Source organism: Hippoglossus stenolepis, chromosome 14 (assembly GCF_022539355.2).
Source record: "Hippoglossus stenolepis isolate QCI-W04-F060 chromosome 14, HSTE1.2, whole genome shotgun sequence".
Classification (NCBI taxonomy): Eukaryota; Metazoa; Chordata; class Actinopteri; order Pleuronectiformes; family Pleuronectidae; genus Hippoglossus; species Hippoglossus stenolepis.
The window spans coordinates 17,852,447-17,880,250 of NC_061496.1; the positions used below are offsets into that span (position 1 = coordinate 17,852,447).

Below are 27,804 nucleotides of genomic sequence, written 5' to 3' on the forward strand. Positions count from 1 at the left end.
GTACATCTCCTATATTGCTCATAACTTATATACTTTTATTCACAAATAAACAACTTATAAATATAGATAACCTATTCCATCAACCAGATTGGTGGAAAGCCAGGTGTCTGTATCCTCCTGCATTGTTCTATTGATGTTTCACAAAGTAAAGCCAAAACAAAACACACCGTGTTATTACATGATACTGCAATTCCTTCAATTGATTTTTGTTTCCATGAGGCTATTCTCTGCCACATATGAGGAGCTTTAGAAAACCTGGGGTGGATCCCCGGAGGGACTGTCAGTGTGTTCCTTATATACTTATTTACATCACATTAAAAGCATGACATAACATTGTACTTGTGTTTAAGACACGGTGTGGTCCGTGTATACTTAAACGTGAATGTATATTTCGTTGATTCTTATTTTTAATTCAGTAGTGAACATACCTTAGACAAAGCATTAACTCCATAACTGACTGCTGGACGCACAAACCCGAAACGGATTATTTTGCTCGGAGTGGACTTGTGGGGACCATGCGACCGGTTCCACTTGACACCTCGTGCTTTAAATACACTGTGAATATAAACAGGTTTTAACAATCGTGTTCACGATATCTCAACACTATTAAACCGGAACATCACGGATATCACAAAACGGTCACACATTTTGTCACTAACACACAGCGAGGCCTAATTCTGACACCGGACCCGACTCTTAGTGTTTGAAAAAAAAGTTGTACTGTAACTTTAAAAAACCGCGAGCCCGCCCATTGCGTATGCAGCGCAAAGGAGTCTGGTCAGTGCCGCGCTGGGATTGGTTAAAGACACCTGTCCGTCAAAGCAGGCTCTGCGTCTCATTGGTGAAAGACTAGCCGTCGTCTCTGACTCTCGCGGTACTGCTGCTCGAAGATGGCGGCCGAACTGGTGGAAGCGATGGTGAGTAGAGCTTGGATAGATTTGGTTTGAGGGGAGACGGCTGCGGGTTTGCGGGCTGAAGTTCAGCCCCGTCGTGGGGGAAACCTGGGGCTTTGCGTGAACATGGTTTGGAGTTTATATTCTGTCAAATGTGGCCCATTTCGTTCACGACGAAACGAACTAGCCTGCGCCGCTAACGTAGCTAGCCCGCTAGGTAGCGCTAACCAGGCAAATGCGTTGGTTCGGCTAGCATCACGCTGCCTCTAAAGGAAGACATCGAAATGAATGATGGGTCCATCCAGACAATCGGGGGCTGCTGCCAGCTTCCCCCCAGCCCTGTAAATACGTGACGTTATTTATCTGACGGATACGTGTCTCTGTATTTTGACGCTTAGTTTACGGAACTGAGCACCTGTCAAATTGTTCCGTTGCTATGATTGAATGCCGACAGCCCAGTCCTGAAAGGAGCTAGCCAGGCGATAGCTGCGGCTACACTGCTGTTGTTCGAGTGAGGCTGAAGAAACTCAAATCTTTCTTATTTCACGACCCTAATCTCTGCGCAGCTTGTCCATCAGAAGCCCAGCGTCCAGCTACGTTACTGTGATAATGTATTTGTAGACGCATCTGCCAGTGAAAGCGTGTCACACTGCAGCCGATTCCTCCATCAACAACAACATTACGTTGGTTGTCAAGTTCGTACAAACTACGTAGCTGCTGCCTTTAAATATATACCATCATGCGTATGCTTTGTCCTGCGGTAACCGATTGCTCTCTTTGGGTCAATACTGTACAAGTATAGTGTGGCTTATCGAAGTCTTGACGCATTTTGGCCTCAGTGACATTACACTGTGTGTATATTTATAAATTTAGTTGCACTTTCATTCATAGAGGAAACGGGCATCATGAGCCCATTATTGTTATTCTTCCATTTTAAAGTTTGGTTGTGATTGACCTACGAGGGTCCAAGCCATCAGTGTAAGTGCAATTTTAACAGTATGCTTAGTTGATTGATTACCGGTGAGCCCACTAGTAATGGGACATGCTCACATTAAATGTTGTTGGTGAGTTGTACACTGACACAAGTGCACTGAGAGAGGTCACACCTCCACCAGCAGTCCCCCTTTGAAACACGTTTGATTTCACTTAATCCAGATTGTTATTTGGATCTCCAACAAGTTGCACACACGCTCGAAAATATCAGTCCCCTAAACATGCTTGATTTTTTTCCCTATCAATTTCACCTGCCTACTAACAGACAGATGAACCCAGATGAAAACATATCCTCCTTGGCGTATGGTAAACAAAGGTCGAAACTACAGTTTTTATAATGTATTTATTCGTGAGCGCACATTGTTGTTTACCTTTTTGAACATTTAGTTTTAAATGTCCTTTCTTCTCAGGCTTGAGCTGTAGCTTGGCTTTTTTGGTCCATGCTTTTCTTCTGATTACATGTGTCTGTGCCTTACATGATGTTGAAGGCATGTAGTGTGACTGTAATACAGTGACATGCATAAGTGTAGTCATACATTTTTACTGTTAGAGAGTCCGAGTTCTAAAAATTGTTTAATGGTTCTTTCCACTCTGTAGAACATGGTCAAAAGTTTCCGGGTGTCAGACCTGCAGACACTGCTGGCCTCGATGGGTCGCAGCAAAAGCGGGCTGAAGCAGGACCTGGTGGGGCGCGCGCTGCGGCTGGTGCAGACCGAATACAGCCCAGAGCTTCTGAAGAATGTCCGGCAGCTCTACGAGTCGCGCTTCCCCAAATCGTCTGGCTGGCTTGCTGCACGGCGTCCAGAGGGCGTCCCGGTTGCCTACTCGTCCCTCAGCTCATCCCCCACTGCCACCTCTCAGGGCGCAGACTACCTCAACGGCATTTCCAAACCAATTCCGACACCTGCAGCAGAGGTCAAGCTAGTGCCACTACCCTTTTACCAAACCTTGGAGACACTGTTGCCACCAACAGAGCTAAGTAAGTATAGGCAATTTGAATTTCTTTGTTCTTGTAATCTAATAATTGATTTGAGAGAAATATTATATCTCCTACTGGGTTATTCAACTATGCACTGTTTTAATTCAATTTTACAGTTGCCCAGAACAATGAGAAACTGCAGGACAGTCAATGCATATTTGAGTTAACACCAACCCAAGCTGATCAGATCAGAAATGCAAGGTAATGGAGTTCAGCATTTCTTCTCAGATTTTGCTTTGCACAGTTATTAGCATCTTAATTTAGGATTATGTAACTCATGCGCATTTTAATTAAGTACCTTTTACTTTCTTAGCGAGCTTCGTCCAGGAATCAGATCAATCCAAGTGGTTCTTAGGTAAGTTTTCAGCAATTCCCATTGAAACTTAATACACTTAATACTTAATAACACAATCCTGTTGTCTGGACTGTGCTCGTTTTGCCAGTGTTAATCAGAATGTTTCTGACGGATAAGGAAATATAGTTTTACCATGTTTAGTAATGTTTTATTTCTCTTGTCACTCTCTGTTGCAGAATCTGTTACACAGACTCCATTGGTGTCCAGGAGGACCAGTATCCCCCCAATATTGCTGTCAAAGTCAACCAGTCCTACTGTCATGTGCCAGTGAGTGAATTCTCTTATTTGACCTAAGCCACAACTTAAGAACATAAATACGACTAAAGCAGAACTGATCCTCTGCTCTGGTCAGTCCTCAGTCTCTGTATGGATAACAAACTGTTGTGTTTTATGTCATGTGCTGGTGGGAAAGATGCATGTTTACTGCATTGTTGTTTTCGAGCTATGTTGTTGACACAAAAATGGGATTTTGTGTCTTTTATGTCTTCGTTGACAGCCCAACTCAAGTCTTGGCTAAAAATGACTGACGTCATGATGCAGTGACTATGTAGTGATGTTGAAGAAAAAGAACTTGAGTGTTAAAATATTGATGTTGATACATTTAGCTTTGATGTCATTGATGACAGCGACTTATCATGGCTGCCCTGTCTTTTAAAATCAAATGTAGCAGTAATGGACAAGAAAGGTGCTAAAGATTGTGCATATAATATTCAGACCAAACCTAAAGCCAGTGATAGACATTATTAAAATATTACTTATAGCCATCAAGAAAGCCGCAAGTAGCAGTAGGATGGTTTTCTCTTGGAAAACTGTTCCTCTACCTGAACATACTGTTGTTCAGGTAGAGGAGAATGGGAATAATTTTTATTTTGTGTTTTTCCTCCCAAATCCTCTTGATTTTCATCTTTCCTCCTGTCTTTCAGTAGCTTTTCTAGTTCTATGTTCAAATGTATTTATTTTCCCCGTGTTTAAATGGACTTGTCTGTGTGTTGAGATTGGGTATGTCTGTTATTTGAATTGAAAACTACAAGGAAGGGAAAAACATTGCCTGAAACTCAGTTATTTATTTTACCTCTTTATAAAAGTAAAGACTAGAAGCTATGTGGGACTTTTGTGTCTCTTTGATAAAATGACTGTGCAACCAACACAATAAGAACCTGACTACTTTCAAATTGTATTGAGCCCTTTAGAGGGAATTCTGATGCCTATGTATACAAATCATTCAAAAACTGTTATCTGGATACAGTTTTAGATGATGTAAATAATACTTTGGCATTTGTGTGTCTGTGTATTTACAGGGCTATTACCCCTCTAATAAGCCTGGAGTTGAACCTCGTCGCCCTTGTCGACCTGTAAACATCACTCCCTGGTTGCATCTTTCCAGTGTCACCAACAGAGTCACCATCACCTGGGGAAACTTTGGCAAGGTAAGAGCCTGATGCTGATTCCCATATTTAGGCTCAGCTCAGGGTCATGATGGAAACAGTGGAAGTTGAGACAGTGTTTCATGAGTTCTGCTCAGCCTTGCGTGGTGTAACTCCTAAAGAAGGCTTTCAGAGGCCAAGGGCTGAATTACTTCAGTGACCCTCTTAACTGTTGCTCCCACAATCCTTATCCTGTTAAGCAGCTGGAAGACCGACGAATACACTCTCACCTCTGTTCACACCCTCTTTTTAGAGCTCTTGTAAACCAATTAGGGATAAGAACCGTGAAAGTTGTACCTAAACACAATTAACAGTAACAAAACACTGCAGTTTTAAACTAACCAGAGCACTTCACCTAAGTGTGGTGCTCATGAAAAAAAATGGAGACGCAAACTAGGGTTGGTGGTTGAGGGGGGGTGAAGTGGGTGCGTAAGAAAAAGCAGGGGGAACATTTCTGTGTTTTATTAAAGCACCAACATTTGGAGAAGTAAAGAGAAGAAGGCCAAAGAACATGTTGGATTTGATTTAACATGTAACTACGTAAACAAAAATAACCAAAGAATAGGAAAAGTGGCATGTGTGTCTCGCACAGTTTTAACATCCAGAGTTATATCTGTATATTTACAAAGACCATTTCAGTCTCCCCCACAAGACCAACACAGTTCAGTTCAACCCAGAGATGAGAAGCAAGATGCCTCACTCGTTAGCTATTTCCACCATCAGATCCGGGGGAAAAAAACAAAAGTAGTCATCAAATAACTACTGAAGTTAGTATACAAAAGTATTTACTGAGAAAAATGATGATTCAGCCATCTCAATTCCTTCTCATCTCTCTTGAGAGTTGCACTTCATGAGTGACCACTGTTTGTTTTGCCTCATCTTATAGAGATTGCCGATCAAACTAATTAGAGGCAATTTCGTCCAATACCGATCGATGACATCTGAGAGGGTGATTACAAGGCGATTTGTCTTGCCAAAGAAGATCTTGGGAATTAAAGTTTCTTTATTTTTTGTGGCTTTGAGGTTAATTTTGTCTACAGTCCCATCACTTAGAATTTTACAATTTAAATTGATAAAATTGCCGTCAATCTTCACTTTCCAAAATAACAATGTGGTATATTTTAGCAAATTTATTTGGTGGTCAGAATCTAGGCATGGGATGAATGGTGTCAAACACAGACCAAGAGGTCATAAGACAAGGGTGGGGAAACCTTTCCGATCAGGACCATTTACATTTCGTATTCTTAATGAACAACTTTCAAGGGCCAAATTAAATCACTGAATATATACAGGATTCTTCCTAATGTGACGACTGTTTTAGATGTCTGACGTCAGATGGTAATGATGATACTTGCGGCTGATTTCCAAATTTTGGTCAGTCTTGAGCAGTACTGAGTCTTTGCCAGAGTGAGTATTGAAAAACCTGCTCACAGCATTGTTTTGTCTCAAACAAAGACACGAACTTCAGTGGCAACAAGGCTCCTTCATTAACTTTCCCTCTGAAAGAGGTTTCAGCTTCTTCTGTACTAGCTTGCTCACCACAAAACTTGCCTACTTTACCACTTTGGGTACTTGCTGGGTACACAAGCTCTGCCAAGACCGTCAACTTTATCCAACAGAATTTATCCATTCCACTCATCCAGTTTAGCTGCATGTTTCAGTTTACGTTGTGCTTGTTGATTCACTTTAGCATTTATGAAGCACGTATTTAAACACGTGTGCACCATGCAGAAGAAGCGATGCCCCGTTTACCCACGAACATAAATATGAATTGAGCTGTTTTTTTATAAAGATCAGTTCTAAGTGAGAGATTAGAAAATATCAGAGGAGCAGAATCTCTTGTTGATCAGCGGAGTAATGCGCCTTAATGCTGCCAAGAAGGGGTCAGGCAGGGCCTCTGTGATACAGTAAAGGCTAAAGATGAAACACACAAGTCTAAATTGAATGAATGTCAAATCAATGTGGAGAGCACCGACTGCTGTTATAGCCTGACAGTTAGTCAGATTTTATTAATTGAAAACCTTATTTTTTAACAGTAACAGACTAAAATGCTTTTTAAAAGCACAAATCATGAGGCTAGTGATGATGCACACCTTTTAGTTGCACAGTCATTATAAAAAACAAAATCATGTATAGAAATAAAATTCTTTGATTCATTGATAATTGTTTTATTGTCTAATCGTAGCCCTCTGAATTGGAATGGAGTCGTGAGGTGCCTAGAGATTCCCACCCCTAGTGATGACGCATATCAGTGTATTGCATTCAGGTTTGCCCTAAGCCAGAAGGGACCACTCAAGGACATCAAACAATTTTTTCTTGTTTTCTTTTTATCCCAGAAAAACCTTATTCCTCTTTTTTATTTCTCAGTTTATATATATATATATATATATATATATATATATATCTCAATTCACTCACTCACCGACCGGCCACTTTATTAGGCACACATTGCTAGTACCGGGTTGGACCCCCTTTTGCCTTCAGAACTGCCTTAATTCTTCGTAGCATAGATTCAACGAGGTGTTGGAAACATTCCTCAGAGATTTTGGTCCATATTGACATGATAGCGTCACGCAGTTGCTGCAGATTTGTCGACTGCACATCCATGATGCGAATCTCCCATTCCACCACATCCCAAAGGTGCTCTATTGGATTGAGATCTGGTGACTGTGGAGGCCATTGGAGTACAGTGAACTTATTGTCATGTTCAAGACATCTTCTATTGTCCAATTTTGGTGAGCCTGTGCGAGTGTAGCCTCAGTTTCCTGTTCTCAGCTGACAGGAGTGGCACCTGGTGTGGTCTTCTGCTGCTGTAGCCCATCTGCTTCAAGGTTCGACGTGTTGTGCGTTCAGAGATGGTATTCTGCATACCTTGGTTGTAACGAGTGGTTATTTGAGTTACTGTTGCCTTTCTATCATCTCGAACCACTCTGCCCATTCTCCTCTGACCTCTGACATCAACAAGGCATTTTCGTCCACACAACTGCCGCTTACTGGATATTTTCTCTTTATCGGACCATTCTCTGTAAACCCTAGAGATATAAATATTAAATATTTGCCATATTTACAACCTAAAAAAATATTGAAGGGGGCTGAATACTTGGAAGCTGCTCTATATGCTTTTATTTTTTGTCTTTTTAAAGTCTGTGCTCACGACCTCTGAATTGATGTGTTTTCAGCGGTACTCGGTGGCTGTGTATTTAGTGAGGGTCTTCACTGCAACAGACCTCTTCAGCCAACTCAAACTCTGCTCTGTGGAGAGTGCAGATCGCTGTCGTGAACGCAGTAAGTTTTACTTGTATGATCTCCTAAATTGTGCCAGTTTCTATTACGACTTAATATTAAACTGATTTTGAATTATATTTCTACAAGTTACTGACTCAAAGTTTGTTTATTCTGTTTTGGTTGGACTGGATTGTCTATTTAATGTAAAAAATGTGGTGTCCTAAATGTTGATCAACTATTTATCTACAGTCCAAGACAAACTTCGCTTTGACCCAGAAAGTGAAATTGCGACCACAGGCCTTCGAGTTTCTCTCATCTGTCCAGTGAGTATATCTACATGAGACCACTTGACATTTTCAGCTGTGATAAAGTTTCCTTAATATTTGTGCTGCTACTTTGCTGGATGTCTTTAACATGCTTTGTCTTCTCCCATTTCCCAGTTGGTGAAGATGCGGCTCGGAGTACCGTGTCGAGTTTTAACTTGTGCCCATCTCCAGTGTTTCGATGCAGTCTTCTTCCTGCAGATGAACGAGAAGAAGCCCACGTGGACTTGCCCTGTCTGTGACAAGCCCGCTCCCTTTGAGCTGCTCACAATTGATGGGTAAGGAGACAGAAACATGCTCTGACTGGTTCCACCCACACAGCATCATCTTTTCAATAAATCCAGAAATTTCACCGATGTGTAGTTTGGACAACCCTGTGTTCCGAAGCCAGCCTGGGGAAAATATATAAAGCTGCACAGGTGTCGGGGCCTTTATAGAACTTTTGATGCAAGTTGGATCTTGCTCTAGCCTTCTGTGTTTTCATTAAAAAACGCTTTGGAGGTTTTGCAAGTCATGAGAGGGTCATTATCCATTTTGTTCTGTATTTCTAAACCTATCAGGTTATAGTTCAAAACCTTTGATCGGCTAAACTGGCTTGTTTATTGACTCTCTGATCGACTTGTTCTAACAGCCCTACAATTTAGAGAACCATGCCACATAGCTGTGATTAAGTCGTTTTTGTATTTTACCTGGATAAGTTCATTGACGCATCTAAAGGTCCCAAATGTTTCTAGTACATTGTGTCTTTGCTTTTCTGCATTTTTGTTATAAAGAGAATTGTGAGTTCTTTGGAAAAACACAGATGAGCCTGCAGTCCATTTTTGTCAACAACAATTTGGGGCGTGTTATTTCTTGCAAATTCTAAACACCTCTGACAGACACAACCTTACTTTGACAAAGACTGGAAGCATTGTGTTCCCATTTGGCTTCAAGGTTTATTTGCATTCCTTAAATAAAGCTTGTGTGAAAGTCTCGTCTGTAACTGATCGCAAGGTTCAGTTTCAAATGGCCTAATTACATAATGTTGTCAGGTTTATTGAGTGATGCCTCAGGGCTCTGAAATATACAGATGGAGTGTAATTTTCTGTTTATAATAAACCTCCAAGGATTTTAGCAGAAGTTGCTTATTTTCTTTATGAAGTGTAATTTGAATAATAGCCATCTATATAATGAAAATGATCGACATTTTACCTGGAATTTCTCCTGCTGTTGAGTGTTCTGGTGTGTGTGATCTTTTGTAAGGCAACTCTAACCTGCCGTGTGTTTTTCAGGCTGCTATCTGAGATCCTGAAACAGACAAGTGAAGACATTGAGGAGATTGAGTACCTAACTGACGGCTCCTGGCAACCCATCAGAGATGAGAAGGAGAGGGACAGGGACAGAGAAAGCAGCAACACGCCAGAGTACCCTGATGTTGATATATGTGAGTGTCAAACCCTGAGACATTTTTACTGCTTTCAGACAGTGAAAACACTGAACACCAGATACTCTCCTGAAATTATGCAGAGGGGCAGTATGTGAAAACAGACGCTGCAGACGTTCTGAAAAATCTTTGTCATCTTGTAACACACACATATTTTTGAATGACATCTCTGTCTGCAGGCATTCCTGAGGCAAACGGTCATTCACCAGCCCACAGCAGCACCAGCCTGACGGGCAAATCTGGCAGCAGTTCCGTGGGGGTGGCAGGAGGCACGGGGGGACCTGCCGTGGCGCCGAGCGGAGGTGCTGTGGTAGATCTAACTCTTGACTCTTCCTCTGAAGAGGAAGGCGGCGGGGCAGGAGGAGACAGCGAGGACACAGAGGATAGCGCCGACAGTCCTGCCCCGAAGAGGGGCCGATATAACTACGACAAGGACCTGGTTACAGCCTACTGACCCCGCAGCTCTGTCCCCGCATAGACTGACACACACACAGAGACAAAGGCAGGGGGCTCAAAAGAAACTTGAGGACAGGAACAGTAATCCACTAGATGCAACGACCCCTTACGCCCAACATTAGAGCCTTTTAGCAGCTCTGGTTTCTACCCATACAAAACAAACACACTCAAACATGCACTGTTAATGAATCTTGAATCTAGAGCGATTAGGATTCCTCTTTGTACTGTACACCACTGGAAGCGACTCTAACTCTTTTTGGTCAACTGTCACCTCACAGTGAATATCTGTACCGTCCTGCCTCTACTAAAGAAACTGAATGGATCGAGCACCCCGACACCACCACCCCCTTTCCTCCTCTCCTCTCTCCAGACTATTTCCTCTCTTCCACTCCATCACTCTTTGTATTTGACTTGGAATTACTGGCTCTTTTAGCCGTGGGCGTTCAATGTTTGCGTTTCAGATTTTGTCACATTTGTGATGAACAGGCAAGTTGAAAAGCGGAGGCACCTCAGTAGTTTTTGGTGAAGGATCAAAAACAACCACGGAAAAGAGGCACGAGTAACTTTGGGGGAGGACACATGGCAGAGGTATGTGGAGTGTGATGCAAATCAAAACCTCTTCTGTTGGGTTATTGTTTCTTCGTTCAGAGAATGAATTCAAAGCTTGAAAGGGTTTTTTCAGGAATTTATCCTTTTAATTATGAAAGGGCAGAACACAATACTGGCCTCTGATGTGTGATGCTTTCATTTTTATTTTGTCCTTTAGATAAGAGAACCTACCTCAGTCATAAAAAATAAAAATAAAAACTTAGCAGACTGACCAGAGAGTAGCTGAGAAAGAAGCAGAGGACAGAAGAATTGATGAGTCTTTCTGAAGCCAATTTTACACTGGAGATTTTTTTTTTCCTACATTGTTTTTGGTTTTGTTTTTTCCAAGTTCATTGTTACATGCCGCTCCATTTCCTCCGCAGCAACACAATCTTAGTTGAAGGACTAGTTAGTTTGTGGTTAACCACCAGGCTAACTGTTGGTGTCAGTGATGGGTGGAGCGGTCCCACTAAATAACACATTGCTGTAGTTTTTTTTGCTGTAATAGGATTAATTATGGTTGGTGTATCAACAGTGCAAATGGGCATAAGACATCAACATTACTGTTCGGCTGCTGCGCCAAAGCAGATGCATTTTAAGATTTCACTGACAGAAGGTGGTCATGAGAATTTGGTGCCTTTTTTTTTTTTTACATTTTTTTTTTTTTACATTAGCTGAGCTGGCCAATCAGATGAGATCCCCCAGTCTGAGAGGTGTTTTATTTTCGTTTGTTTCAATTGCAGTACGAGCAACTCAGAATAAAGAATCTGAGGTAAAGGACAGTCATGGAACAGGTTTCAGAAGTGCTGTCGTCCTTTTTTTTTTTATTCTTTTTTTCCCCCCATATTTTGGTGTCTCTCTACAAGCATTATATTTATTTTATTGCTTCATGTTCTCTTAACAGTTGTGTGTAATAAATCATCATAGTATTTGGCTGTAGCTCTGTACAGTCGGGAGCTTGTACTCGCAGAAAGCAAGATACTTCAGCTGCTGTGGTTTTGGGTGTGGCGAGGCTCATGGCCGGGCTGTTGATGAACAGTCCTATTTCTTTTCCTGTGAATGAATCCAACCTGGGTCAAAGAAGCATTCGGAGCATTTTTCTGCCGCCGGGGTTGAACATGTGTAACACAACCAATCTGAATGACTTGAAAATATGTGCAACCCCTGCCAATCTTAAAGTCATTCGTTGAATTACAAATTGTCCCGTCTGGAACAAGTGGAGCTGCTTCAACCAACAATCCCCCTTCGGCCTCCGCTCAATGTAGATTAGGTCATGTGTGTTTGCTGGAGTAGAATTGGACTTAAGTTGCCACACACTGTAGGCTCAGACTAATGCTCCTCTACACCCGCACTAGTGTTGTCGGTTTGCGATCGCTGCTCCTCGGATGAGGAAACATGGGCTGCACGTGTTTGCATTAGGTTTGTCTGCAGGACGGTCAGAAGATATTGCTGTGTTGATAGAGCTGTTTGCACTTTCATTGGACATAGAGTTTATGGCTTATTTATTTTTACGCCATCCTGTAGTGAGTATTAATCAAAGATAAATTACCTTTGTGACCAGATATCCTCTAACATCTCATGCATGGGGATCAGAAAATGTGAAACTAAAAAAAGGGCGCAGTCATACTCCACTGTAAAACACAGTTATCGTCCCTTTTTGCCAGGCCTCACTGTTGGTAAGTGCATCGTGCAAGCGGGCAAATAGTGGGATGTTGATTTGAAAAAGCTAGGTTGACAAAAATCTGGTCTTCCATTTTTCTCCTCTTTTTGACACATTGAAGTAGATTTCAAAGAGAACATACTGGTGAAAAATATTTGGTCATCACACAAAATTGATCGATGGCCTCTACTCCACCTGAGTCTGTCCCTGCAAGGATATTCTTTATACGGCGCTTTGAAGCAAAAAATAATTGTGAAGAACTCTAATACCTGTTTTTTACTAGGCAATTTGAGTAACTGCTATACATTTAAAATGACACTGTTCATTTGTCGCTAGGTATTGAAGGTTATTATTTGAATGGATCTCCTAAACTTGTCTTTGCCTTCATGGTTAAAGATGAGAGGCGGTGCAGGTTGCTTCTGTGGATCTGAGCCAGATGTGTTTGTGCAGGTTGTTTTGGGAGCAGGAGAGAGCTGAGGGTCTGGTCTTTTTGCAGTGGCATCTCTTCATCTTACAATAATTGCATAAGGTAGCATGGGCAGAGGCTTACAATCCCTGATGTAAATGTTTTGTTTGTTGTGTTTTTTTATATGTTCATATTAAAAGACAATAAAATTAAATAATATTTTATTAAGCCTTGAATCGCCTCCAGTTGTTCCTACGGGTGGACAGACGAGGAGCTGTTGAAGGGCAGCAGCAGCTGGAGCTGATGCCACTGAGGACTGGGAGGACTGGTTCTGAGGTGTGGATTGTTCATGTCCTGTACCAAATGCTCAGATCTGGGGATACATTTGATGCCTGTTAAGGATAAAACTGTAAAATTTCAAATGATCGTATTCTAACAGCTGTTATTGACGTGTGGAATTAATTAAAATCAGTTCTTAAAAATATGTGTGCCATCGTTTTATTTTGAAACTATGTTTTGATCTTTAGAGAAATGTCGCTGGTCACATTGAAGCTGAGGTCGTTTTACTTGCCAGCGCCTCAAAACACCTTGGCCACCAGGATGCTCTATGATAATTGTTATGTCAAAAAAAGGGAAAATAAAAACCATATGATGTTGTAATCTCTTCTTTGTACCAAAGTAAATTCTAATTTTTTTTATTTCATTTGGTGGTATTAAACTTTGAAAGTTTTGCTGTCAGCTTCTCTGTCAGCATCATAGACTGTATGTCTACAGTAATTAAGTATTTATAAACATACAATCTATGGTCTGGAACAACTTGCCAACGATGTCGACTGTTTAAATATCTTGCACTTTTACCATATTCCACAAATACTGAAAGGTTAAACATAATTTGAATTTGGTCTGTCAGACCTAAGGTATGGATGAACTATATCAGCAGAAGAGCAAGAAAGGTTTCATTCCTCTCCGACACAATCAGAAATCTGAGGCTGCAGTGAACACAGGTAACAGGTGAAGACGGAAAAATATAGCCTGGTCTGACAAACCTGAATTTCCTGAACACCAGGTTCTGTACTGCTCATCACCTATAGCTAATACAAACCCTCCAGGGAAGCACGGCAGTGGATGTATCTTACTACATGATGGTGCATCTCTGCAGAGGAGACCGAGCGACTGGTCACACTTGAGGGAAGAAAGAATCCAGTCAAATACAGAAAGTCCAAAAATAAAGAAATCCTGCTCCTGAGACTGGAGCCACGTTTAAACTCACAGATCAATTATGACCACACAGCCAATACATCACTGGAATCTCACTGTCCTCGATTGGAAGAGACCAACACAGACTTAAACCGTAAAATCTGAGCTTTCATTTTTTTATTAAAATAAAAATTGATCTGAAGAATTAGTCTCATACTTTCACTTTGATTGAGGTTAACATAAAGGTTCAGCCATTTCAAAAAGTATGTGACAGTACTCTGTAGTGTTTGTGTAATGTGCTGTTACTGTCCTGTTCTGACCTGTCAAGGCTCTACCGGTGTGAATGATCTTGAAGCCATAATCTGGTATGGTGCATAACATTTTCACAGTTATGTTTGAACTGTAAAAGTCCCTTTTAAATAAAATAAAGCTGCACCATTCTCCCTATTCCAAGTCAGGGAAGCATCAAACTGATTTTGAAGTTAAAAAGTTGCATAGTGGTGCTCTAAAGGGATAGTTCACCCAAAAATTTAAATTCCCTTATCTACTCACCACTATTCTGATTGAGGGGTGACTGAAGTGTTTGAGTGAACAAAACACTTTTGGAGTTTCAGGGGTAATGTAAAAACAAACAAACAGAAATAAAACATAAAATGCCTTCATGCTGCTCCTGTGGTGTCATCCAAGTGTCCGTAAGCCCGGCATTCAAATTCAACTTGAAACAAGGTAATTTAAATGTCTAAATGTCTACTGTGATCCACGTGCAAAAGGATCACCGAGGACTTATATGTTAAAAACATGGTGTAAATGACCTGTTTCTACTAGAATTTGAAAGGTGGCACTAACGGACACTTGGAAGACACCACGGGAGCAGTATTTAGGCATTTTATGTTTTTTTCTGTTGCTTTGTTACGTTGAATGAAGAAGTGGTCACCATTTAGATCAATTGTATTGGATTTGGCTGGAACGCTGTTTACCATTGAAACTCCCAAAGTGTTTTGTGGACTCAAACACTTCACCCCCCCTTTTGGGTGAACTTTCCCTTCAATAATGATATTAATACAATAGAGTGTGGTTTTGTGACGCTTCAGTTCCCTCTCTTCGCCACTGGGTGGCAGTGATGTGCTTCGCAGCTTGTTTGCGAGCTGCCATTAGACACTTAAGAAGCAGCAGAGTCTGGAGCAGATGTGGTCAAACGGGACTTTGTGGCTCATCTAAAGCAGCAAAGCTCGGGTGTTATCACACAGTGCATATGTCGTGTGTCTCCCACGAGACCCCCCGCACCCCTCATATCTGCCTGTCAGACAGCCTCAGTCTCGCGCTATTTATGAAGGGCTCTCCCTGTGGGTGTCACAGGTCTGATGCTGCAGCTGCTGCTTCCTGTACAGAAGCACCACCAGCCACCATCCACGGCCGAAGCCCTTCTCGCTTGAGATCCCCCACACCCCGAGCCGGAGCACGGAGGATTCTGTCGCCGTCCTGCCGAGGGAAGCCAGCGGAGTCGGTGTCCCGGTGTGTGCGCCGCTAAAACCCCTTCGGCGGCCCGTTGTCTGGGAAGAAGCTTAAGAGACGCAGGGCACGGTTTTTCTTGGAGCTGGTGCTAGCTTGTAGCGGCTAGGTGGCTAATGGCTAGTAGCAGCAGGTAGATAAAGCAGGAGAAGCGATTTAAAAAAAGAAATGTGCTCTCTCCAAATGTTCTAAACGCACCGACAGACCACTGGACTTTCACCCCCCACCCCCCTCGGTATGACAGGTTTTCGCACCGTCTCTCACATGTTACCGAGAGTGCACTAATTCTTGCTAACGCTAGCTAGCTAACTGACTAGCCACCCAGAGCTGACCCTGTTGCTTTATTTCAGACTGAGTTTCGAACAAGGAGAAGAGTTCATCAGCTGCTGCTCGGCTCCTCCAGTGCTTCGTTTGTGAAAGTCGTGTGGGGTAGTTTTCGCGATGGCTCCTAAAAGAAGACCCGTGCCCCTGAACATAACGCCCATTGGGGAGGGACAGGCCACCTCCAACACCATTGATGCTGCATCTGAGTGAGTAGCACCACAGTGGCTTGAAAGGAAGTGGGGCTACTAGAGAGAGGATGTGTGTTACTGAGCTGTGGTCGAAGTTATCACTGTTTATTAGCAGTTAGCCTGTAATCCTGTGCATCATCACTTGTATGCAGATGATAGAGGTCCCTGCATCATCATCTGTCTGTGTGTGTGTGTGTGTGTGTATTCCCTGTCTCATCCTCAGAGCAAACCTCGAGGCCTTACAGAAGAAGCTGGGTGAGCTGGACCTGGACGAGCAGCAGAGGAAACGGCTGGAGGCCTTCCTCACCCAGAAAGCTCAGGTCGGGGAGCTGAAGGATGAGGACTTTGACCCCATCTGCGAGTTGGGTGCTGGAAACGGAGGAGTGGTCAACAAGGTCCGCCACAAACCCTCTGGTTTGGTCATGGCCCGGAAGGTGAACTTGAGCATTTGTTTTTGAACGTTTTTCTGCAGAGGCGAAGTGTGTCGGGTGGAGGGAGCCGAATGAAAACACTCTCCAGATGTGTTCCCACTCTCTGAGTCCAGTTTAGATTTTTGTCATGGCGCCATAGCGTCGCTGATGGCTTGGTTTGCTGCACACACGTCTACATGAGGCCCAACTGACTTACTGTCTGGAGAAAAGCACATTGTGCACTGTGGGCTAAAGACATATACGTGCAATAACTAGAATTTTAAGATTTCTTTTTAAATTTTCTCTCCTGACCTAAACCACATCCTTCCACCAAGGTCTGTGGTAATCTGTCAAGTAGTTTTTGTGTAATCCTGCTAAAAAAACAAACAAATGCAGATGAAAACATATAAAACACATCAGTATCCACCTGAAGTCCTCGTCAGAAAATATACAAGGAAAATCGTTCCTTACATAAAACAATCATTTTCTACAAAGAGATGTCTCTGCTGTTAAGCCCTTCCTCAAAATAATTGGAACATGAGTCAACATGTGTCACAATGCAGTTCAACAGCACCACAAATCGCAACCTCCGCGACGATTGTACAGATGAATCAACCATTTAACATCTGAACATGTCAACCTTCATGAAGAGAGGATTTATTGCAGGGCTGTTCTATTAGACTGTATTAGTTTGAGATTTTATTCCTGATTAACTGACGTGATAGTGATGAATAAAATGCTGAAAATATATATGAGCAAACTTATAAGCACTGCCCCATCATGTAGTTGGTTCCATCTTTATTAGAAAGCACATTTTACACTGTCAAGTGTCGTCCTCAGTGTATTTCTCATTTGTGAATTTAAACTAAGCATCAAAAAAGGCCTTATCAGTTGAGCATGTTATCTTCATATAGTGTTTCATACGTACAGCGAGTTGGTTGGTCTGCCTCCCTACACATTCTGACCATATCACAGAGTTTACAGTCTATGAGGTTAGAGTTAGCTATTAGGACTCCATGCAGACTCTTGTGCAGCAACAAGCTCAAGCCTGTGGACCACCATCTGTGTTCTGACATGTCTTGAATTGGTATTTTTACATTGTAGTTATCACTATTTTGAATATATGAATGTAACTCCAGTGTGTGTGTTAAGATTGCTGACACAGCAAAGTGTTAGTGATGCCAGCCTCCACCTCTGTGTGTTACTTTGAGATATGAGACGATCATACAGTGATGTTTCTGCATCCAGTGCACTAGTCTTTATCAGAGCAGTCATTCATGTTTCATATTTACCCTCTTCCAGTTGATTCACCTGGAAATCAAACCTGCCATCAGGAACCAGATCATCAGAGAGCTGCAGGTGCTGCATGAATGCAACTCCCCCTACATTGTGGGCTTCTATGGGGCCTTTTACAGCGATGGAGAGATCAGCATCTGTATGGAGCACATGGTGAGAGACAAGGATTCTTTAGTGAATTTGAGTTCTTATATTAAAACATTTGATCTTTTTAACAATATATTTGTTCCCAAAGAGGAACTTGGGAACAACTTGTGTTTTGATTTTTAAAATGTGATATTTTATCGGTGCAACTTGTCTCTACAGGACGGTGGATCCTTGGACCAGGTCCAGAAGGAAGCCAGAAAAATCCCAGAGGAAATCCTGGGGAAAGTCAGCATAGCTGTATGTAGCAAACAAATACTAAAACTTACTATTTTAAAGTGAAATATGAAGTATAACTGACTTTTCTCCTTGTTTTTTTAAAAGATCTGACATGTTTGTAAAATTAAGAATTGTTTGTATTTGGCAGTGGCATAAAGATTTGTATCTTGTAACTGTACATGTTTTTGAATATGCACTGCTTGTCCTTTTGTGGGTGTGTGTCTCTTATGTTGCTTAACCAGCTGTGAGTTTCCAGTCATGCATGAGTCACAAACAAAAAGGCTGACAGTGTTTAACTTGACTTTAAATTTCAAATAACCAAGTGTAAAAATGAATTGCAAAATGAATGGCCTTTTTAAAGTAACATCCACTTGTGTACATATTCTATCGTCTGATTGCTCTCTGTATTTTTGTGTCATGTTGAATGTTTGCTTCTTGTTTACAGGTATTGAGAGGATTAGCTTACCTGCGGGAGAAGCATCAGATCATGCACAGAGGTGAGGATTTTGCTTTGTTGCAATAAATTTCACTACTCTTAAAGTCCATTGCACCACATTTTGAACACTGCAATACCAGAAAGGCTAAATAAGCTAGTTTTCAATGTAAAATAATATGATCACAATGATCCGGATGTATTTGGACACTAAAGGGTGTTGTATACATTTATATTGCTGGAGAGGCTTTGACTTCAGATATCCAGTGATAACTTAAAAAAACTAAAAGGTTTAATATTATTGCTCCGAATTTTATTTTCTGATGTATAGTGAATTGTGTTTTAAATAGTGTCATGATTTTCGTATAGACAACGTTTATGTAATGCACAAAAGATATTGGAGGACAAATTCAGTGACTCAGTTTTTCTAATACAGCATATTGATTTAAATACAACCCTACTGCAACAGCTAACCAGACCTATGCAGTGCTTAACTAAATTACATTATCATATTTGCTATGGCTAATTCTTTAAGGTTTTTTTATCACCCAGTTTGGCAATGGAAGAAAGGACCAGAACAGAAATCTGTTCAAATGGTTTTCTGTCTGGAAATGGCCACAAAATCTATGGATGTTAGTCTCTAGTAACTTAAAAGGGCAACATGGCCAGATTACAGTAAAGTCATCCTCATTTAGCAAAAACAGAATGTAGATGTTTTTTCATGGATACTTGTGAGTAATATGACTCCCATCCCTTCAGTGTTGGTGGTGTCTGAAATGTGCTGATGCTGGTGACGCAACCAGCAGCGATTCAAACATACATGTTGCAGTCTAAACATCAGATTAAAGAAAGCAGGATAATACCCTCCCTGTTATAATTTGACCTACTCTGAAACAAATACGTGAACAAAACCATATGTATGACTGCTATTTACAAATGTTACTAAACTTCTTTAAATGTAAGTGAACCCGCTTCAGTTGCAGCACATTAATGACACTAGGTCCCGGCACTTTTTCATTCCATTTTTTATTAAGTCGTCATGCTTCCCCCCCCATATACACTGCATCGACATTTTAAGAGACTTAATACGCTCACCACAAGGTAGGCTATTATTTGGAAATATCTTAAACATAGAAATTAGTAGCATGCAGCAAAATGTAAGCCAGAATAAAAACCATTATCTTTGCATTCTAACAACATTCAAAGTCAGACCATAGCAAAGTCTAAAGCAGACAAGTTTTCCACAGCATACCAGCGAGAAACAGTTGTGTTGTTATGAAAAAGACTAAGGCTAAGGCAGACAGTCAGTGCTGCGCAGTGAAGTCCATAGCAGTGCTACAGGGTCGGTGGTACTACAGGACAGAGTTGTCTGTGAGCTCGGGCGGTAATTACAGCCTCTCGGATGTGATTATACAGCAGCCGCGCCCTGTCGACCCCTCCCTCCGCGTCTCCCTCCATCGTTCTCCCCGCTCTTTCACGCCACCTCCTTCTCAGTCACTCCTCAAACGTCCTTGGTCAGTGAGAGGGTCCGTCACCGCAGAGGACAGATTGTAGGGCTCAGTCATACCCCGTTATTTCGCAGGATGTTTTTAAGTGCTGAGCGGGAACTGTGGAGGAGAGCCTTGTTTTATAACAGAGATGTTAGTTAATTTCCCCTTCGCTCGATAAACACGGCACCACAGACAAATCTTGGGGATGCTGAGCGTGAAACCCACGTCCCTCACGGCACAATATAGTTCTGGTCAAAATATTCATCTCTACATAACTGTGGCTCGTGAAAGATTTTATATACAATCTAGAATGGCACTAAGTTGAGAGTATACCACCGCAAGGCACACACTCATAACTTGCACACACTCATAACTATCAGTCCCCTAAACATGTCGGATTATTCTGCTGAAAAATGTTCCATCTCAAAAGGTTAAAGAAAATGAAAAAATAAATCCTGGATCGTCTTCCTGATCTGTAAACTGCTCCAAAATGTGACTGGTTCTTCCCTGACCCATACTGCATCTTTCCACCAAGTTTCATGGAAATATGTCCAGGAGTTTGTGTGTAATCTTACTATCTAACAGACCAACAAACACTGATGAAAACAAACCTCCTTGGCGGTGGTAAGATCAGAAAGTCCCTAATATTATTGTTTACTGTCTAAAATTTGAAATATAAATTTGTTTTCAAAGCCTGCACATTAGTATCTCCACTGAAAACCCAATCAAAAGTTAATTTAACACAAGTAAATCAGTTGAAGATGACAATTGCCTCTGTTTTATTTTTCTTACTTATTTTGTTGCGTTACGTTCGATGTGACATGTGCTGGAAAATGAGGTCCGTAACCCGCAGAAAGCAACATGGAAGCTCTCGCCCCATGTTCTCCCGCTTGTGTTGCACACCAAGAATCAAATTGCCACCGCACATTGTTCATAGATCACCTTTGAAAAAAATCCCTTCTGCACTTATATATGCATGACAGCACTGTGCTAGAAAAGGGGTGGAACTAAGTCTTTTCCACGTGGGTGTCATGTTTCCATCACTGCCTATCAGAGCTGGAGCTGATAAATAGCCGTTACCACTGCAGAGTCACTTGACCTGGGAATGAATGCAGTCTTCACACAAAACACTAAAGACAGATGTTGGTGGGTTTTATGTCCAGTGTGAAAGGGGCTATAGATGCATGTCACACTGTACATATGGTACACATATGTGAATCCATTCATGCCCAGCTTTATATTATATTCCCAAACAAAAATATAAACACACCAGTGTTGCCATTTGCTATTTGTGTAATCATGAATTGCTATTGTGAGCAGTCTCTTCTCTTCCTGATGAGTCCATACTGAGGTGTTAAGTACAGATGACAGTTGAGACACAGCAAGATGAAGAATCTCACTAAACCCGCCATACGTTTGTTTGTCCACATCCCCTCTGCCACATAGATGTCAAGCCCTCCAACATTCTGGTCAACTCTCGCGGGGAGATCAAGCTGTGCGACTTTGGTGTGAGCGGCCAGCTCATAGATTCCATGGCCAACTCCTTTGTTGGAACGCGCTCCTACATGTCGGTGAGTCAGCTCTGCACGCCTGCGCCCCCACCCCCTTTTTTTTTTTTTCTCTGGCCCTATCCCCACTTTCCTTCTCCTCCTTTTTTTTTTTTTTTCTCACATTGCTCCTGCTCACTGGCCCCGCCCTCTACCCTCCCTTCCTTTGGCCCTCCCTCACTTCCCTGCCAAGAACCTGAGGGCCGTGCCCAGGAAAAGGGCTCTTTGGCAAAGAGCGACGCAACTGTGTTCGCTCTTTCTTGTCCTGCTTCCCCCTCAGTCTTAGACACCTGGTGGGTGCTATGAGCTGCTTGTATGATACCCATCCCCAAACCCGCACAAGACACACTTGCCCTTTCATCATAATTCCCAACACGCACATCTGCCCTTGCTCACTCTTCTAACAAAAACAGTCCAAAGCTGCTCTTCACTTCCTGCCAAACCCTCCCATCCTCTGTCCTCTTGCCCGAACCGCACCCCACCTCTTCTTGCCATAACACCCCCTCCTCCCTCTACCCTTCCATTATCCACCTCCCCTCCAGTCTCTGCTCTTTCCCCACCCAGCCTCTCTGTCCAAACCTCTCTCCTGCCTGGCATCTTGGCTCTACCTGCTCCCTCTGACGTAGATTGTGTGTTTCTCAACAGCCGGAGAGACTGCAGGGCACTCACTACTCCGTTCAGTCTGACGTGTGGAGCATGGGTCTGTCCCTGGTGGAGCTGGCAATCGGCCGCTACCCCATCCCTCCTCCGGACACCAGAGAACTGGAGGCTGTCTTTGGACGGGCTGTTCTAGACGGGGCCGAGGTAGAGCCTCACACCAACATGCAGAGGCCCAGACCACCAGGCAGGCCTGTGAGCGGTATGAGACACAAATACATCCATGAATACACAGATGGTTATATAAGACAATTTGCAATACAAGACATGGCTTACGGTTATGAACATTCTCTTTTCTTTTTTCTTTATTTATGGTATGTGACTTGTTCACAGGACCTGGAATGGACAGCCGACCTGCTATGGCCATCTTTGAACTTTTGGACTACATTGTAAATGAGGTGTGAGAAATCCCCTATTGCACAATATATTCTGTTAAACACATACACACACACACACACTTATCTTACTGTACTTTCTTTTAACTGCTGTTTGTTCTATGCGTTGTTTCTTCCTTAGCCGCCTCCCAAACTGCCACATGGCGTCTTCACCATTGACTTCCAGGACTTTGTGACAAAATGGTGAGTACATACATGTTTGACTGAGCTGTGTTTACATTGTTCTCATCTGATCTTCCACATGAAAAAAAGGCACCAACCAACAACAGCTTTCTAAACTTGTCTATTTGTATTAATGTTGTGCATTAACTTAAAAAAAAAAAAACTTTATGCGAACATACATATTTGAAGACATACTGTATAAAATACTAATATCAGAATAACAATAAAGTTCTGAAGAAGACACAGTAGATGGCGGTAATCGTTGCCACTTGCAAATAAAACGAACTAAGAAGAAGAACAATTTGTCTGATATAGTTTATCCACAAAAATGTTGAATTCACAATTTAAAACATCATTAAATCTGTATGTCTCACTCCCCCCTTTCAAACATGCAGAATCTATAAATGTGAAAAAATAAATGTTTAAAAGTTTAACTACTCGTATTTCACTGAGAAGTTGTGGTTTCAGGTTTCCACATGACACTTGTGTAAGTTGCAGACTGAACCACAGCTTGCAAACTAGTTGCGATGTCAGAAAATCACAGAAACTTTCCCCCTTCAGCAAATGAACAGTTTCCTCGTGTCAAACTCTGCAAACTAATTTTACATAGTAAGGTTCAAATGAAACAAGTAAAACCCATCTTTGAGGACCTAAATGACAGAGGCAGTAATGTTTCTTTTAAAGTTTCCTCATGTCTGTAACTGTCTTAATTTTGTTTGTGTCTGCAGTTTGATCAAGAACCCAGCAGAGAGAGCCGATCTGAAGATGCTGATGGTGCGTTCCTGAGCCTCATTTTCATTTATCTGATACTTTGATAACCAGGTTGTTTGATATCTATTCTAACTAGTGCAGTACTTGTAAAGCTGCAGCGTGACCTTTGAGGATGTCATCAGTGACATCATGAAATGGTTGTCTCAATTCAAAATATAGTTACCATGGGAACAGTACAGTTGGCACAATTTAGAATGAATGGAGGAATCTGGGCGTTTACAGACATAAAAGGAAAATTTTGGTCTGAAGAGTTTCTGAAGTTTGCCTTTTTCATATGAAGTACGTGTCGGACCTAGACACGGGCAATGTCTCGGTCAGACGTGTTCACAACAAGAGGAAAATGTCTGGAACTTTAGGTGAGGGATGGTGTCTGGATAGAGCTTTTTGTTTTGTGTCAATCACATGACATGTCAACAACGCACCCATTTGTGCACTGTGATATTTTTTGTCTTTTTCCTTCTTTATTCTCACAAGGACTCACTTGGCTCTTTTCCGGACACTTTACTAGGGGTTTTGCACGTTATGTTCAGGAAAATAACTTTTATGACATCATCTACAAAGAGCCCCTCCAAACAATTTCAGAAAATTGTCCGTAGTTCAGTGCCGATTTTCTTATCAAACACCTTCTCAATATTGCTCTTACACCTTAAAAGTTTGCATTTGATCAAATTAGTGGTTGTCGAAAAATGCAAGTAACAAACAGACAGAGATACTTCCATATTTATTTTGATTCTTGCAGCACAGTCATTGGTTTTTCTCCTTGTTTGTCTTTCAGAGTCACACATTCATCAAACGGTCAGAGGTGGAGGAAGTGGACTTTGCCGGTTGGTTGTGCAAAACCATGGAGCTCAACCAGCCCAGCACTCCCACCCGCAGCACTGAGTGAACAGGCCCCCTCCTCCCCACTGCTCTGACACACCTCTGGGTCTTGCTTGCATACACATACATATACTAAACATACACAAGCCATCACACATAGTGGCACTTTCTTTTTTTTTTATCTTGCTCTTGGGTAAAATGGTTTTGGCTCCCCCCCTCATTTATTTCCTCACAAGCAGCAGGGCCCATTGAGTCATTGTACTGTAAGACCACAGCTTCACTATGCCAGTGTCAAAAGTAGCCTCAGCTCACTTCTCCACACAGCTAGGGAGGACATAAAGCACTGAAGGGCTGCCAGTGTGTCAGCTGAATTTGCATTGATTGACGAAAATTCTTTTGTATTGTTGAATATTCTGTATTAATCTTTTCTATGGCAACGGTCGATGGCTTTTGGGATTTTAATGAATTACCTGCTGTAAGGTTTTGTTGGACTGAAAATGACCAGAGAGATATCTGAACATAAATCACATTACTTACAAATTCGTTTTATTGAAGGTGAATGCTGTTATTTTGATTTAAAATCCCTTTGTCAAACTTGCTCATCTGAAAAATTTGTGACTTTGCAATTACCTCCAATAAATTAAATTTGTGAGCAGGAGAAATGGGCCTATCAGGAGTCATTTGCACTTTTTGGTAAGTGAGCGATCACTCTAAAAATCACTTTGTGAACAGTGTCACAAACCAAAGAGGGTACTCATGACTACTAATGCCTGATCTGTGTTTTTTTTGTATGCACATTCACGAACAGTATATCAGTGTACTTTGAATGTTTCTTTTTCCAATTGGTGACCTACACTCCGATTGTGTTGACATTGTTTCCTCTGCAAACATCCCACACAGTGTGTCTCGTGTACGGAGGCGTATGCTGTGGAGGCCTGATACACGCCAGAATGTCATTTTTGACATTGAGAAAACAATGATCCAACCGTATTCAAGGGATGATATAGCATGGTTTATTATCTTTCTAATACTGTATGTGTATCTTATTTCCCAACATCATGGTGGGGAGGATTAGCTGGTGTTTTTATCAAAAGCCTGAATCTCTGCAATGTCAATATGAAATCCCAAATCACATTTGATTAATTTAACTTTTACTTTTCTTAGTTGTTGGTCTGTACTTTCCCCCCTGAGGTGTATTTGGTTATGTTTTCACTGTACTGCTAATGTGTGGCGCTCCAAGCTTTCTCTTGGGACCCAAACAGAAGAGGTGTGCTTTTGGAAAAGACTTGGGTTTGCACACGCTTGAAAACCTTTTCCTTGTGCTTTAACCCTATTATTTGTCCGACTGCAAGTGGAACTTAAGTCATAAGTAGTACAAAGGGTTTGACTGCTAAATTTTAACCCAGGTCAGTGTTGGTCACATGGTGGTGGTATTACACTTGCTAGCCTGACGTCTTGCTAGAGCTCTTGTATTCTCTGTTATGGCTGCCCTTATCCCCCCTGAAACATGCATTCGTTCAGAGCTAAATGGATGCATCGTCACTCGTATGTGTACAAAGCTATATACAAAAATTACAGGAGTACTATTTTGCAGTCTTAATATACAAATTTTTGATTTATGTAAATGACAAGGGAGAAGAGTCATTTTATTATAATATAAAAAAGGTGTTGGATTATGGTTATAATGTATAAAAAGATGAAAATAAAACTTATTTGTGAATGTACTGTTTGATGCTAATTTTTCTTTGGCAATCCACTGTAGCTTTCCTGTGTATAATGATGCATATTTCACAAACTACAGCACTGGTGCGCATCAGAACCTGGCATCACCAAACAAACATGAGCTGACTGGTCTGGTTGAAGTATTCTCTTGCCTTGACAACTGTCATCTTTTGTTTTTCTGGGGAATTTGGGTGTTTTAAGGGGGGTTAACTTTATACCACAGTATTTAGCAACATTAGTTCAGTACTTTCAGACTTAAATGTTGAAGATTCACTACTTTTGAGTCATTTTTTTAAATCCGTTTTATCCAACCAAACCGTATTTCTTGAGATCGTCAACAGGGGAAATCAAATTCTGAGAAAATATATTGTATATGAAATGTATAGAATATATAAAGTATGTTGTATTTGTGCTTTTGGCAACACATACACACCAGTAGCCCTTATTGACTTGAAAAAGTGAAAATATTCAAAAAAATCTAATTAAATGTTTATAAATCAAATATGATAAGTTGCAACTTTTTAGGGGCATTTTTTTTGTCCTTTTTTGTTTTTTTCTTTACACTTGAGTCGGTTAAAAGTATTACTATTAATGGTGTCATAGGTAATAACATTAACATTAATATTTTCATACATGGCCAGCTGAACGACTCTTGATTTTATCCTCCAGATGTTGCCTCATATGTGGAGTGATACTGGGTTCTGATTGGCTGATAGGTGTCCGCTAAAAATCCACATCACTGTGCAAAGTGCAGGTAACCATGGCAACAACATCTGGGCTTCACTGGATCCGCGTGCGCGTGGCTAACCGTCAATAAACGGACTGCGCACCGTTCTGAGACTGGAGCACGAGTTGGAGTTTTGGTGAGCTTATGGAGGGTAAGTGGACTTTTCAACACAAATAAATACATATTTTTTTAACTGTTAAGCTAATTAACGTTACCGGTGCGTGGAACTGTGTTTCCGTGTCGAGTGCGTGTTGCGTTCTGCCTCCGCATCTCAACAAATAAACTAACTTACACCTGCAAAGGAGGAGCGAGTCTTAAAGTTACAAAGAAACTCAGCATGGTGTCACGGTTTGTTTCTTACTAATAAAACAAGTAGAATAGTAGTCAGCTTAGAATAATTATGAAGCTTAAACCCCACGTTCTCACAGAAGCAGGTATTAGCTAACCTGCTAACTCCTGACCCTCGTTAAGTGTCAGTTAGGCCCACAGCCTGAAATGTACACGTATGGCTACTAGCTAGCATTTAGAACCTTGCTAGTTGCTAAAGCTAAAACCTCTAAATACTCTTGTAACTGCTTTGTTTTTTTATAAAGCTAGATCAAAGCAACCCCATTTATTCAGAGTGTAATGACAAACACAGGTCTGATGTGGGGGTGTCTGGACTCTATTATATTGGACAGAAGGGCGACACGGCTATAAAAATGTCTGACATCACCTCAGACTGCCATGGGCTTACAACAGCTCCTTTTCACCGTGGGTAATTAAAGCAAAACTAAGTAGTAGGCAACTTGTGTAAATATTATGTATTTTTGTGGAAGTGCATATCCTGCTGTTTACATTTCACTTAGGCTACAACTTATCCACCTGCATCCTCTTCACTTAGCATCGCAGATTATAGCAAGAGATGGCAACAAATGTCCATATGCAATGCAATTGACGTGGACTTTTAGTCATTTTTAAGCTTTAACCCCTATATGCATATAGAGACAGAGCTGAACAGTGCCCTCTACACTTAGGTTGTGCCACTGCCTCTTCCTTACTCCATGATTCCCCCTGCAAGGTTATCAGA

General features: G+C 41.6%; 2 protein-coding genes across 2 annotated transcripts; both read left to right on the forward strand.

The window, feature by feature from the left end:
* The first annotated feature begins 832 nt into the window (after positions 1-832).
* On the forward strand, positions 833-13,207 carry pias4a (protein inhibitor of activated STAT, 4a). Its single transcript, XM_047343049.1, has 11 exons — positions 833-917; positions 2,484-2,865; positions 2,982-3,066; positions 3,179-3,220; positions 3,397-3,487; positions 4,519-4,647; positions 7,824-7,929; positions 8,119-8,192; positions 8,310-8,470; positions 9,464-9,615; positions 9,795-13,207. The coding sequence occupies exons 1-11, from the start codon at positions 891-893 to the stop codon at positions 10,067-10,069; spliced, it is 1,524 nt and encodes a 507-aa protein (XP_047199005.1). The 5' UTR covers positions 833-890; the 3' UTR covers positions 10,070-13,207.
* Positions 13,208-15,079: 1,872 nt separating this feature from the next.
* On the forward strand, positions 15,080-26,010 carry map2k2a (mitogen-activated protein kinase kinase 2a). Its single transcript, XM_047343052.1, has 12 exons — positions 15,080-15,666; positions 15,782-15,961; positions 16,167-16,377; positions 17,656-17,802; positions 17,956-18,033; positions 18,458-18,509; positions 21,382-21,506; positions 22,128-22,341; positions 22,473-22,537; positions 22,656-22,717; positions 23,425-23,470; positions 24,243-26,010. The coding sequence occupies exons 2-12, from the start codon at positions 15,873-15,875 to the stop codon at positions 24,351-24,353; spliced, it is 1,200 nt and encodes a 399-aa protein (XP_047199008.1). The 5' UTR covers positions 15,080-15,666; positions 15,782-15,872; the 3' UTR covers positions 24,354-26,010.
* The last annotated feature ends 1,794 nt before the right edge of the window (positions 26,011-27,804 follow it).